Source organism: Meleagris gallopavo, chromosome 26 (assembly GCF_905368555.1).
Source record: "Meleagris gallopavo chromosome 26, MGAL_WU_HG_1.1, whole genome shotgun sequence".
NCBI classification, from domain to species: domain Eukaryota; kingdom Metazoa; phylum Chordata; class Aves; order Galliformes; family Phasianidae; genus Meleagris; species Meleagris gallopavo.
Window position 1 is genome coordinate 1,480,237 of NC_139429.1, and position 14,526 is coordinate 1,494,762.

A 14,526-nucleotide genomic window follows, 5' to 3' on the forward strand; every position below is an offset into this window, starting at 1 on the left:
TACTGAAAGCTGTTAGAGCTTCGTGTGTCCTCCTGCCTTCTCCCCCCTCTGTTCAGACCCATTGGGAACCACCCAGGTCAACACAAAGAAAGGCCAGGTCTGTCTCCTGGTCCCCAAAACCAGAGCTCAAACAGCAGTGACTCCTCAGTCATTTCTGTCGGATGTGAGAGAGGAAGAATTTGTGCTCAAGGTCACATTTCAAAGAGGGAAAATAGAAATGACAGAAGCAGGGACAGCTGTGAGCTTCACAGCCTGTTGGTTTTAGGTGTTCTGGAACAGAGAGTTAAACCAAACACTCAAGTTCCTTTCCTATAACAAAACCATTAAAAGTGATACAGTAAATGCTAATTACAATTAGCAAACTGCTGCCATGGGCTCTTCACATCTTTGAAGTATTTCCAATCTGGCCATCAATCAGAAGTGCACAACAAAACTGTATCACGCATTGATGTTTGTCTCCCTGACTGCCCTCTTATCTCTAACCCACCCATGTAATGCCAGTCAGGAGTCCCAGGCACTGCCTTAGCATCATGCCCACAGAACCACAGGGTTGGAAGGGATCTCTGGACATCACTTTGTCCATCCTCCCCCTGCTAAAGCAGGTTTCCTACCCAGGAATGCATCCCACGACACTGAGCCACCAGCTCTCAGCCCACCTCACTGCTCACTTACCTACCCCACACCTCCCCAGCTTACCAGCAAGGATGTTCTGAGAGGCAGCATCAAAGCCTTGCTGAAGTCAGGGTACACAACACCCACTGCTCTCCTATTTACCAGCTGCCATGACATCACAGAAGGCTACCAGATTGGCCAAGCATAATTCTCCCTTGCTGAATCCATGTTGACTAGTCCTGATAACCTTCTTCTCTTCCAGTCTCTTGGAGATGACATCCAGAATGAGGAGCTCCATCACTTTCCCAGGGACAGAGATGAGGCTGACCAGCCTGCAGTTTCCCAGCTCCTCCTCCTTGCCCTTTCTGAAGACTGGAGCCACACCAGCTTTCCTCCAGCCCTCAGGCACCTCTCCTTTTCTCCACGACCTTTCAAAAGCAGCTTGGCCATCACTTCTGCCAGCTCCCTCAGCATCGCATCAGGGCCCACAGGTTTGTGTGCAATGAGGTTGCCTAGACGATCTCTAACCAAGTAGATCTCCTCAACCAAGGGGAATTTTTTCCTTTCCCCTGACTTTCTTCTTCTCTCTGCAAAGGCCAGCAGGATCTGGAAGTACCGCAGAAGACTCTGACTCTTCTGCCTCGCCCAATCTCAGTATCAGCACATTTCTTCAAAGGTGGGAAGTAAAGGGGAGGTGGACAAGGAGGTGGGAAAAGGTCTCCCCAGGTTTGGCAAGGACAAAGAGGGAGGCAAGACCATGAATAAAGAGAGCAAACAATCTGGAAGTTAAAGTGTTTATTGATGTGTTTAAACTTTGTACATTCCCCACAGACCACACTAAGGAGTTTGCAGGTAAATCTGTGCATAGTGGGAAGAGACATGGAAGGGAAAAGAAAGTAAAGTCACAGGAGAAATAGAAAAAATACACCACAGGTTACCAGAACCTCCAGATTTAAAAAAGCCGTGAGCATTAACACCAACTATACAAGCATTACAAAGACAAGATGGTGAGCAGAACAACACCCCTTTTGTTCTTCTCGGGGTCTTGCATCCAATTTCCCTTAAAGCAGGCAGAATCCCTTTCCCAACTTATCCCTCTCTCCTCTCCCCACGTTCTTCAGCTCCCAAGGTGCTATCACAGGGATCTGTCATTCTGGGAAAGACCCAAAGCCATGCCTACAGCCCAACAGCACTGGAAGAGATGCAAAGGCTCGAAACACTGCACCTCTTTAACTACTTACCATGTTGGTGAGGCAGGAGAGCTGGGGAAAATTAGAAAGTAGTAGCAAAAGGGGCTGTTAATGCCAGGTGAGTACTGAAGGAAACTGGTTGAGAACAGAGGATTTAAATTCAATACCAGGAACTTCCAACTCTAAAGCAGAACTGAATCTGAAAGGGGAATGTGCAGACCCCAGTATGCACAAACCATGTTCTAACATTCCACTAGAGTAACTATAAACAGAGATGCTAGAAGCCTTTTAACTCCTTGCCTCCAGGGAGTCTTGATTCCTAGAGCCCACACTGCTAAGCAGCAGGGTGCTCATTACTGGTGTATGAGGATGGGTTTTTTCTTTTTTCCTTTTTTTTTTCCCCTCATTCTAAGGATTTTTGTTCGTTGCCATTCCAAATTCCTTCCTTGTTTATGCTGTCATAGTTCCTATCTCCAAATTAATCTCTTTGCAACTCTCAGCAAAATTCACTTAAAGAAAAAAAAAAAGAAAAAAAACCAAAAATACTGCTTTATATATAAAAGCCAGAATGAAGAGCCACAGCTGTCTCCTTTTTACAAGGCAGGCTGGTACAAATGACCCTCAATATACAGGTGGTCTATCAGAAATAAAAATCAACATTTCCCATTTTATATATATAGAGCTTGTATCAGACAACAGTACAACGGAACTGGTATTTTTCAGATTATTAAAAAAAAAAAAGAAAACTACATCTCAGTCAAATATCTGCAATAGATCCATTTTTCCCATTTAAGGAGATTTATATATCATATTGTTATATTATCATTTCTTCACCCATTTAAAAGAATGGAAATTGCAACTCTACAGTAGTAATTATAGTCTTAATGATCCAGGAGTTCTGAATGTAAGATGAAGTCCTCTTGAAGCAACGGTTGGTCAGTAGTTGATCCAAAACGCTGGACCACTTTGGCCCTTCTGCCCTGCTCCTTCCCTGATCAGGGCTGCTGTATCTTCATCTCTTTTATATCTGCATCTGCTCCAGGTATTTGTAAGTGGGGTTCTCATAGCCATGGTTTTGCATCTTGCTCAGATGCCGCTCTTCTGGGGTAAGCATTGGGTCAACCTTTGGACAGACAGGATGATTTCTGGTCAAAGGAGGCACTCAAAAGGCCTTACTTCGCAGCAAGACAGTTAATACAGAAGGTTGGATAAATACCACAGCAAGCAGGAAATAGAAAAAAAATGAAAACTACAAAAATTATTTGCTGAACAGAATTCCTCAGTCAGGTGTTAGTGCTTTCTGCACTCCCTTGCTTCTTTGGGGATGTTCTCCTCAGATTTCTAATAAGTTATCTAACATGACAAGTTTGGGACTCATTTCTCTCATTACGGTGGTCATCACCACTTCCCTCATCCGCTGAGCAAAGGGGAAGAGGAGCTTTCCCAGACTCCATTAATCTGCCATTAGCAATGTGCATTTTGGGAGCTGAAGGATGATGAAAAAACTGCTTCTCAGTGTTCTGCTGATCACACTCTTAATAGTTGCTATATTAGTTGGGAGGACAAATTACTACAGATTGACTGACTGACTCCCCTGCTAAAGATATCGCCTCAAAAGCTCTTTTACTGTTAAATCCTATCCTGACCCAGACAGGGATGCCTAATTGAATTCCTTGTGATAAGTGAATACAACCGTGATGTGACAGGCCCCAGCGTGGCACGCTGACAAGTGCTACCTGCATGCTGATAGATAAGTGACAAAGATGGCAGCAAGGGCATTGTGAAACCCCATCCAGCCGAGGGCAGAGCAGCTGATGGTTTGGCACCTACTGCCATCTTCGCCCCCTACACGCAGCATGTGATTCAATGCTGACTATTTTCACCCTCAGTTATGGAGCAGGAGTGGTTTCTCACCTCCACAATTCCATGGCTGATGGTTCCATACTGCCTCTTCCTCAGCATCACCAAGCTGATGACTATCACAGTAGCTATGGCAACAGCAATCACCAACAGACCAATGAGGGCACTGCTGCTGAAACTGAAGTCATCACGAAGCGAGTTGTCATTATCCTGTAAGGAAGACAGCAACGGATCAGGCACAAAAGGAGTGATGTGAGATCTGCAATGCTGACTGCAAACCTAAAAGGAGGCCACCAGAAGGCCTTCAACCAGCTGTGGTATCAAGACATGATATGTGGCAGTGTAAATATTTAATCCCCTTCTGTCAAAAGGACAATGAACACAAAATTGTTTCCCCGTTTAGGCATTCCAGACAAGCACTGACCCACAGTGCTTTCATATCCCACAAAACACTCTTGCAACAAAAGAGTTGAGTTAGCATCTAATGCTTTCACTGTTATCTTTATGCAGGAATGCCATACTGCATTACGCTCTGCACGACTTCCCAGAGCACTGTCAACACGCCCTGGAATTTGGTAACATGCAGGAACCGAAATGCAGCGTTAGGAGGTCAGCCATCACTGCCCTCAGATCTGTACATACCGGCTCATCCACCAGCCCACCAACGCGCTCCGCATTGAAAATCATCTCCTTCACATCGAGGGTTTCATCAATTACCTGAAAACAGCCACAAAAGCATTTTATGAAAGGAGCTGTAATAAACAGGTGGGAGAAGGAACATGAAGCCAGACAAGAGATTTCTGATGAATACTTGCAAGGGCTCAGAACCACCTACCATTCTACCCTGTTCTCCAAAGCGTGGGATCATCTCCAACTTTTAGAGCCGACCAAGAAAATACCTGCAACCATTTGGGAGTCTAGACTACTGAAGGCCTGAATTAAAACGCCTTGCACACAGCACTTCTGTCATTTAACAGGTGGCTATAGGATGATTTTGAAAGAAAGCTTCCAAAAATCAACTTTTTCTTTTTCAAGCCAGGCAACTGCTGTAAGGCAGCTGTCATTATGACCGAGTGAATTTGCTATGCTGCAGATAGAGCTACGCCTACTGGATCACCTACCTTGATGAGGTGAGGCCTATCTTGCCATGAAAAGTGTGTGGGAAAGCAGGTGGAAGACAACAGCATCTCAGTGTACTCATACAGAAAGCTACCTAGCTAAAACAAAGGTATATCAAAGGGTCTCTTTCTGGGAAAGCAATTACTAAGTCAGACACTTCAGCAGCTCAGACTGCCAAAGATCCAGATCTCTCTCCTTCCCTCACCCTCCCACCCTTCTGATGCTAATCAGTATTAAGAGCCTACAATAGTCAGAAAACTGACTCCCCCACACCATATGGACAGTGAATACACTGGCATTCTGTTAGCAGGAAGGAGGAATGAAAACAAGCCACTGCTATTAATTAGTGCCCGCGGCAGGCTTTGCTTTATAAAATAAAGGTGGAGGGCTCACCACATTTTCATCCACCTTCTTCTTGCTGTTAATCACTTTTTCTTCAGCGCCAATCAGCCCATCCAACTCAGTCATGCCAGAACCTGCACCAGAAGAGCAAGGCAGGGACCATCAGTCAGCCCTCATCACCACGCAGGAAGGATTACCTACTTCTGTAGAGCTGCCACAGCTACTGCATCTAACCGCACGGACCGCTGATTATTAAGCTGTCTTCATGCTGTTGTGTCAGAAGGGGAGCTCATAAGCTATGCTACAGTGACAAGTGATCAGGGAGGTTCTGTTAATGAAGGGAAATGAGGTGGCAATGAGAGAAGCAGACAGGACTCACCAAAACAGGCCGAAGTGTGAATTCAGACACACCGTACTGTTAAGTACTGCTGTTAGAAGTTCCAAGACAACATATAACACAAACTGTGAGTGTGCAGTTCCTTTCTGCAAGTGTCACCCAGGGTCACCACCACCCCAACGTGACCCGTGATGGCAGCACACTTCTCCTCTCTGCTGGCAGCCAGCACACAGGGAGCGCTTTCAATCGCACGCTCAGCATCATCCATTCTTCTGGAATCGAGCACATCAGTGAGCATCTCAGCAATGGGAATCTCAAGGTCATCCAGTACAGCTCTGTGATGAGCTGCTGCCCCAAATCCGGCATGAGCCCAGAAATGATAAATCCCAGGGCAAAGGAGGAGCAAAGCACTACACTAGACTTTGTACCAGAACATCACTCACCCATTTCTAGGCTAGAACTACTATATGCTGAAAGAATATACAGAGCAGCCTTCTGTTAATTGATAAACTGTTTTGATCTCAAGCATTTATAAATAGATCAGCAACAATTTGATGCAGGATACTCCGACCCGCTGTCACATAACGAGTTAGGAGACTGCAAGTATGCACGTGATGTCCTTCAAACATCCACACCCAGGAGGCAGGGAAGCTACAGGCAGGTCCCTCCAAGGAGCAGCATGAAGTGGGGGAAAATATTACTACAGCACTCAATGCTTTGCAGGTGATTGTGTGCACCTCTTCACAGGCTGCTGAGCTTGCAGGTTGCCTGAGACACGACGTCAGCCAGTGCTGAAATTGGCACATGTTCTTTGACAGGATGCAAAGGAAAGGGCAGTTGGCTCTACGGCAAGTTTTTACCCTGACAAGCTTTTTACTGCACAAAAATGCCAAGGAAACCAATGTTTCACTCCAGCTCCTCCCAAAAGGAGCATCTAGACTTCTGCTGACTCCCTTTCCCTTCACAGCTCTTTGGAGACTGTAATCAGATTCCAAGCATGGCCACAACTGCCAGTCTGACTTCCCACGGCCGCTGGAGCAGCTCGTGTTATTGTGGAAGTCAATGATTTGGATTTTCTGGACAGACTAGACACAAATAGTTTTTAAGAGAACTACTGTGCCAGCTTTTGGCCTACAGCTGCTTCACTCAGTTCTCAGGACCAGCACAAAACACTCCCAGCTCTGGAGACTTCAGCTGCTGCACTGAGCTTTGCTATTTGTCACACGGTGCTGTACCCAGAAACAGACCCAGTTCTGTGGAGCTCTAAGGTGCAGTTTAGGTTATATACCTCTTAGGAAAAGAAAGAAAAAACCAACCCACAGTAACCACACACACAAAATAAGCACATCTTCCTGGCAGCTGTTGAGAAATTCAATGAAAAGAGGAAGAAGGGGGAAATGTAGGATGTAACCTTTGTCCCCACATCATCAGAAACTTCCATTTACCCAAATGGGGAGAAGGACAGCCTATACTTATCATCTTTAAGACAGCACATCAACCAAGAATCCAACTAAAGACTGTCATAATTCTTTCCAGTGCGGTCAGTTGTGCATCGCTCCATAATGATGAAGGTGACTTTTGTAAAGAAATACTGGTAATGCAAACAATTTCTAGCTGTCTGGTCTTTACCACATTACAAAGTTATCTGTGCTCACACTGGATGACTATTAGCAAAATCCTTGGCTTTGAAATTCTGCACAACGCATACGGAATCAAAGGCAGAATAAAGCAACTGTTTTAGCCCCCACGTGTGCCACTGCTCTGCAACAGCATTCTGACAACCAGCCTTCCACTGCTACTTTGGGAACTGGCTCAGTTAGCAGCTCAGCTGGGCAGGATCATTACCTGAGACTGTATCTGTGACACAGAACTTAACTGAACATCAATATTTCCATGCCCCTCTTAGAGCCCAGTCAGCCCCTTTATAGCCAGACACTGTTACTACACAATCAATAATGAGCTCAAGGAGAAATAGATAATCACACAGGACTTTGCTCGTATGGAGAGATGCTACTTGTGAAAAAGAGATGCAGAGAAAACACAAAGAAGGAATCTGCTATTTACCTGCTCCTGAACACATCTTCCACAGTGCCTAGAGGGTGCTTAGCTGGGAAATACAGCCTGGGACTGGCGTTGCACTCAGATCCCTAGGGCAGTGCTGTTGTCAGGTGCAGAACAGCCTTCAGACTATTCAGACACCTGCACTACCTGGTTTATTTTGATAAGTGTTGAGTATCTGAGTACAGACAATGAGATATAAAGTACTGCACGGCTTCAGACAGGCTGCTAAGCCCACATTTCTTGAGGGCAAAGAAGTTAATCTGTGTATTCTGAGACACCTGCTAGCCCATCAGAAAGGAACACACAGAACCGACTGGATATTCAGACTAGCTTTTTTTTTTTTAACACTAGGCCTAAACAAGCAAACAGAAGGTTACTAAACTAAATGAGGGCAGGGAAATGAAAATAAAGGTGAGTATGAAACTAAAATGAAGCTATCGAGCACACAGAGAAGGTAGGAGTGATAGAAGCACTGTGAGGGAGCAGCTTAGAACCAACCTTTTTTCATTGGATGGTACAAATCCGGCTGAGGATCTAGCAGGAGGGAAAACAAAAACAAAAATAGCAGAGAAAGGAGATTAAGAGAGAAAGGAAAAAAGGCTTGCGCGTGATTTCTGACTCAGACCCTGGGAAAAGCTTTTAGTCTACAGCTTTCTTTAAGCTCAGGACTCTCTCCAAGCGTTTTTAAAATAAATACACACACACGCACCAGATGCCAACACTCGCTGATAAAAAATAAAATAGATAAGTATTAAAAGAAAAAAAAATTCTAGTGTCCCTTCAGCAGGTCATGGCACAAAGATTTACACAAGAATTTTTTGGTTAAACAGTGACTGTGAATTCCAGAATCAAGCTACAGAGTAAAACTTAACACTTCCTGCAAAATGGAAAGAGAGAAAACAGTTTTGCAACGAGCAAAATCAGGAAACCAAGAATGCAGCTCAGTGCAAATCTGTAGCAGCACTACTTCTTCCAAATGGACACAGTCTGAGCGTACACAGGCTGGGGAAACTGCTTTCTTCTTCAATGACTCCAAGGGATGGAACATCCTGTGCCACTGAGCTGCCCTAGCAGTTAAGAAAGCAGTGCCTATGTTCTGTCAAGCAAGTGAACCCAACTCTTCAGTGCTACATACCTTCGTTTTCAGGCACGGCTGGGAATGTTTTCACCTGGAACGGACGGAAGGGTTTGCCCTCCATGGGAATTTCTTCACTTTCCTCAGAGCTCACCCTGACATCCACCTGGGATTCAGAAATGGACGACGTGAACTGATCCATGTCTGCACGTTGCTCCTGAAGCAATTCATCTAAAAGGAATAAGAGGCAATCTTAGACAAACTGCATGAAGCCTGGCAGGAACAGAAAGGGGCAGATGGTTTGAACTAGCTGATGCAGGGCTGCAAGGCAAACACTCCTCTGAGCTGCCAGGTTATCTTATCTTGCATACACCGAGGTCTCATCTGGAATGCTCATTAAAGGTACCCGCCAGAAAAACATGCAAATAAGAGTCCAGAGGCTTGATGTGGCCCAAGGTTTTGGCAAGAGGGGATTAAAACCCTTTAAAACAAGAAAGCTGCTACTTATTTTTATGCTTCTTTTTCCATCTACCTTTGAATGACAGCTTTGCTATTCTGACTGTTGTTGACTTTGACACAGACAGTGAAAGTTCTTAGGACAAGCTGCTCTGACCTGCTGTGTTGCAAAACCCACGGAATATCTGCCCTGCAGTACCTGTGTCTACACCCACGCTTGTTGTTTAGGGCATCCTCAAGGGAGCTAGCAATCTTTCAGCAGTCCGCTTCACTTCCAAGGCAGCGATCCTAGTCTAACACAGTGCTAAGGGAGCTGGCACAAAGACACTCACCAATCTCATCCTGGATTTCTTCAGCCACATACGGCACCTTGTAGAGCAGAGATAAGCTTTGATTCATCCGTTCCTCAATCACACGGAGATGTGTCATCACCTGCAAACACACACGAATGTGTTGGAGTAGGCAAAGACTGCCAGTCACTTTACTGGTACCAATACTCCACTTATTTAATAAAATACCTACTACTAGAGGAATTGCTATGACAGACAGCAGAACGGGACCATTCTGTTGGTCCATCTAGCCCAGAGAGAGAGAGAGAAAGAAAGAAAGAAAGGGAGAGGACTCAGCTGCCTTGCACTGTAACCAGCTCTCTATTGGAAGCTCTGAAGATAGTTGTTTTCCATATCCCAGATACAGCCATAATTCATTTCATGCTGCAACTTCAAGTAAGTGCTTTGTTAAATGGATTATCATTCCTGACTACTGGAAAAGATTTGTGAAAAGGGAGCATACAATATTATTTATCCCCTGTTTTCAGAACAAAGGTGCCTTTCAGAACAAAGGACACGTTACACGTTTCTTGTACCCACTACACCCATTCACTGGCAACAGCTTTCTCCCTTCATTTGAAAAATAAATTCAACCACAAATCACATTCCCCTCGTGTATTAAATTCACTAGTGAAGTCAAGCCTGACCTGCAGAGGGTGCTGCATAATCAGGGATCACGCAGACCAAGAAACACATTAATACAGACAGCCAAATGTTGGAGAAAGCTAAGGAGCTGAATGGACCTCTTTTACAGTCTAATGTGTACCTGACCTTTTAAAGCAAGGATGAAAGCAATTTAATTTTACATGTGGCAGCTTGTCAGTCAAAGGAATCGATTGAGGAGCTTAAAGTGCATCTGAAAAGTAAAGTGAATGGAAATTGAACTGTACCACCCACATCCCTCACATGTCGATTTGTTGACACTGCAGCCTTCAGAACAAATTAAGGACTGTTGAGGTTTCAGCTTAAGAATACAGTTCACACACTCCCTCTTGGGCTTTGGCAGCTTCAGAACAAAGGGTCAGGACAGACTGCATTTGATATGCTAAGTTCTCTCTGAGAATGCTGTGTATATTCTTTATCGTAAGCCAAACAACAGTTTGTAAACATCACAATTATTATCAATCTTTCTAAGGACATGCAGCTCAAGAAGAAAGCAAGAATCAGTGGTAGAGCAGCAGAGAGATGAGAGTTGAAGGTATACCACTTGCCTTGAAAGCAATGAAAAGCTCTTTAAAGAAATGAAGGCGCACGCAAAGACGACCAAGTCTCCAATAAATAATTTCATGGGTACTCAAAAAAAGGAAACACATCAAGATGGCACCAAACTAATCCTAATTCCTGGACCTCCAAGGTAGTAGAACCTCAGTCCTCAATTTTTATTTTTATTTTTTAAAACACTGAGTCATGCACTGAAGAAAGCTGTGCAGAGTATCTGATGGCAGGCAGCATGCATACAGAATGGGAGATCTCCACACAAGCCTATCAAGTTGCTATAGTACCCAGCAAACTCGCGTGAGGACTTGACGCATGCCTGCTAGAGCCTCTGCTGGGTAACAATGCCTCCCTTGATAGAAATGTTCTTATACCTGAGATTTCATCTGTGCAGCCTTTTCTGGGTCGACTGCCAGGACATGCTGGTAATGGCGGATGGTGTGCAGACGGTCCTTGTTCTCAGCACGGACGTAGCGCTTCAGAGCCTGCACGATGCGGTGGGGCTGCAGGATTTTGGGGGATGGTGAGAGGGAAGAATTCAAATCCACTCGATTCAAATAAAAATCGCTACTGAAATACAGCAGTTGAGACGTGAACCTGCTTCGCTACTGGACAGATCTGTACAAACCCCTTATGTAAGACCTTTTTTCCCTACGTCTGTTTGATTCAGAACGCTGTGCCTTACGAGCACTAAAGAAAGCAGAGTGATTTTAAATAGACAAAAAATAGAGTGAGTCAATCAGGAGACTCACAGCTAGTTCTCCAGCAGGAACAGCCACAGTGGAGAAAGCTTTACTGAAAACCTCTTCCTAGCTTCTAACCCAGCAGGTCACAGCCTCCTCACCAAGCCATTCCCACCTTTCACTCCACCCAGCACTACCTCACTGTAAAGCATCATTGCAAAGGAACTCACTCGTGGTGGGACAGCTTGCAGGGCAGCCAGGTAGTTCTCCAGGGCAATCCGACGGCGATCATTCAGTATGGCTTCCACACGAGCCAGGTGAGTCTCCACAAGCTGCTGCTTCTCACTTGCTGCCTCTTTCTCCAGAGATTTAACCATTGCCTGGAAGTGCTGGAACAAAGAACAGATAAAATGTTGCATGCTTCAGGATCTCTCTCACTCACATAACTCCTCAGAATAAACAGAGCCTGTCACACTGCGTGTCCTAGACATTTACAGCAGGAGAAAGGGGAACTGACAGATTTGATGCAGATTTCGTATTTGTGAGTTAACTACTAACAATTTACCTTCCAAGCTTCCTAAAGAACCCGTTTTGAAGGTCCAAAGAGGGTTCATGGCCTTGCACACGAAGATTATTTCAGAGCTGAGAGACCAAGACTACACTGAACAAATGATGTAATATTAACTCTTTCCCTCAACCTTGTAATACAGGAACAAGACTGATCCCTTCGCTCTAAAACTATTAATCTGAATTTGCAAAAGTCAAAAGTATTGCATAAGGAAGTTTTCATCAGCACGCCTTCAGATCAAATCTCTGCACATTCTGGTAGAAAGGTCAGAACCCGAATCTCCAAAAGAGCCAGAAATGTTCATTAAGCACTGTTATGTTTCATCAGAGACAATGGAAAACTCTTCTGGACTTGTACAGATTACAAACAGCAGCTTATGCTGAACAATGTGGAGAGAGACCTGTGTTCCAAGATAAATCCAAACTGGGCTTATAATCCAGTCAGTCACTTACTTGTACACTGGTTTGAGGGAACTTCATCTGTTTCCCACTGCCAGGAGAGTCTGCCTCTAACAATGCCATACAAAGCATATTCCTGATTAACTTCATCGTCTAACTGAACTCTACTCATAAGGCAGAAGATTGGCATTTTGGCAGCAAACCAAGCTTTATCTGCTGTCTAAGTGGTTTTCAGTAAGTCTGCCCAAACAGGAAATGTGTGACCAGAGCACCAGGGCCTATCTGAACAGGGCTGTGAGGTCGCTGCTCAGTGCAAAGCAGGCTGAAGGTCTGAAGTTACAATTTGGCTCTGCTGGTGCTCCGCTCTGGGGGTGGGATAGCTTCCTCCTACGTGGCTTAGGAACAGACCTGGCACAACATCGGATCATCTCCAACTTCTAGAACAAAACATGCAATTGAATCAAATCTCCTCTAAAAGGCAACTGCTGACAGAACCGGAAAGTTGCTCTTCCATTTCAGTCACTTTTTGGCTTTGAATATTGGTATCTCTCGCTTAGTTTATTGACAAGATGAAGGCCAAGCACCTGTAGGTTTCTTCTTTAGGCCCTTCAACTCTTACCTGAATGAGAGTCTGTCTTTCTGCCTTGGGGAGATTTACAGCTTGGTGCTCTGCTTCTTCCCATTCCTTTTTCACCTAAGAAAGAAAAGGACAGAGCAGGTCAACAAGACAGACATTTATATCTGATCTTCAGAGAAGAGATAATCCAACAGCCACGCTGTGACCAAGTTTAAGAAACTCACAGAAGCCAGCGACTGGAAAGTCAGCCTGCCATCAGTTTGTCCAGAAGCACAGGGGCAGCAGCCACACAGTGCAGTACAAAAGGCCAAAGCCAAATGCTCACCCGATCCATGCGGTTGTGGTGCCTGACCTCCAGCTGCTCCTTTGCCTTCTGGAAGCGGGCATGTTCATTGTCATCAGCAGGGGTTTCAAAATACACATCCACATCATCAGTTGGCACTGCAAAGAGAGGGTAAGGATAAGTGGAGGTTCAGAAAACTGTGATCCTGGATTGTAAAAGACAAGCAGGGAGAGAAATCTCCATGCCTGAAGGATTAACAATCCATCAGGTGGAGCCTGCTGAGCCACCACCTACCAGGAGTCCATCTCTAAGCTGCCAATTTACTGCACAACATCAGTCAGTTACGTCACCCAAACGCACAGTAATGCACTGTGACAACCAGCACCTGTTTGGTCTTCTCATTAGCTTTAAGACCAGCACTACTCAGCTCCAGGAACAGAGTGACTTGCACTGCAGAATAAAGAACTTGTGCTCTTTTCCCTTTCCCATTGGCTCTGAATAGTTTAAATGACATTTTGTGCATTAGCTGCTCACTGACAAGCTGGCTCCAGGTATCATTAACATGATTAAGGAGCCCGACAATAGATCTGCACAAAACACCACCCAGTATTTTAACACTTCAAACCTACCTTCCATAGCAGATGCACCATACAGGACTAACAGGCAATGATATTAGACAAGACAGCAACAGAAGGAGGCTCAGTGAGACAAACTGACTTGTCCAATAATCGGGACGATTTGCATCTTTATGACATTCAAATCCAACAAGGGGGGAAATAGGATTTCAGAACTGACAGTCTCAAGATCCTGCAAAATCCACAACGGGAGCTCTGTGCTCCATACACCGCAGTGAGGAAACACTGAACCAGGTTTCTGTGCTACAGTTTTAGACATACCACATCCCAGAGCCATTTCTGAAAGGATCTACAGCAAACAGGATGTGCTCTGTCACTGCCCTTTAACAGACAGAGAGCAGAATGGGAAAGCTAAGGTAACCCTTCAACCATTTTGTTAACATGAGCAGATAAAACCTCCAACGCTTCTCTGGAAGACAGCCTGCTTCTGAGCAAAAGTCACCTTTGCTTTAGCATGAATGAAGGGGAAGAGTTTAGCAGGCAATGGACTCCACAGACTTTCCCCTTACCAGGGATGGAGGGGGGGAAGAATTACTGCATGAAAGAATGGCAACATACAACATAGCATCACTGCTGTGTGCAAGGACAATGCCAGACCTGCACTGTGCTCTGGGCCTGCTCATGGCATTTCTGAACCAGGCTCTGACTCTTTCCAGCCCCAAATCCCTCTGTAACAGGACAAACTTTTGTATAAAAAAGCTCCTGACATCCACATCTTTTATTTCACCACTTCAGTTAGATCAGCCCAATCTAAAGCACTTGCATGAAGCCCATTTTGTAAACAGG

General features: G+C 44.9%; 1 protein-coding gene across 5 annotated transcripts in view; it reads right to left on the reverse strand.

Moving 5' to 3' along the window:
- Positions 1-1,392: 1,392 nt before the first annotated feature.
- Positions 1,393-14,526, reverse strand: part of APLP2 (amyloid beta precursor like protein 2) — a 41,834-nt gene continuing 28,700 nt past the window's right edge. For 2 of the 5 annotated variants that reach the window (XM_085209132.1, XM_085209136.1), the window contains 11 exons: positions 13,148-13,263; positions 12,865-12,939; positions 11,510-11,668; positions 10,971-11,099; positions 9,385-9,484; positions 8,657-8,827; positions 8,020-8,055; positions 5,175-5,257; positions 4,305-4,379; positions 3,717-3,872; positions 1,393-2,925 (listed from right to left, as the gene is read on the reverse strand). In XM_085209132.1, the coding sequence (XP_085065258.1) occupies positions 2,824-2,925; positions 3,717-3,872; positions 4,305-4,379; positions 5,175-5,257; positions 8,020-8,055; positions 8,657-8,827; positions 9,385-9,484; positions 10,971-11,099; positions 11,510-11,668; positions 12,865-12,939; positions 13,148-13,263 (1,202 nt within the window). In that variant the 3' untranslated portion in view covers positions 1,393-2,823. The remainder of the gene's footprint in view (positions 2,926-3,716; positions 3,873-4,304; positions 4,380-5,174; positions 5,258-8,019; positions 8,056-8,656; positions 8,828-9,384; positions 9,485-10,970; positions 11,100-11,509; positions 11,669-12,864; positions 12,940-13,147; positions 13,264-14,526) is intronic. The other 3 variants (XM_085209133.1, XM_085209135.1, XM_085209134.1) reach the window with 3 other exon arrangements.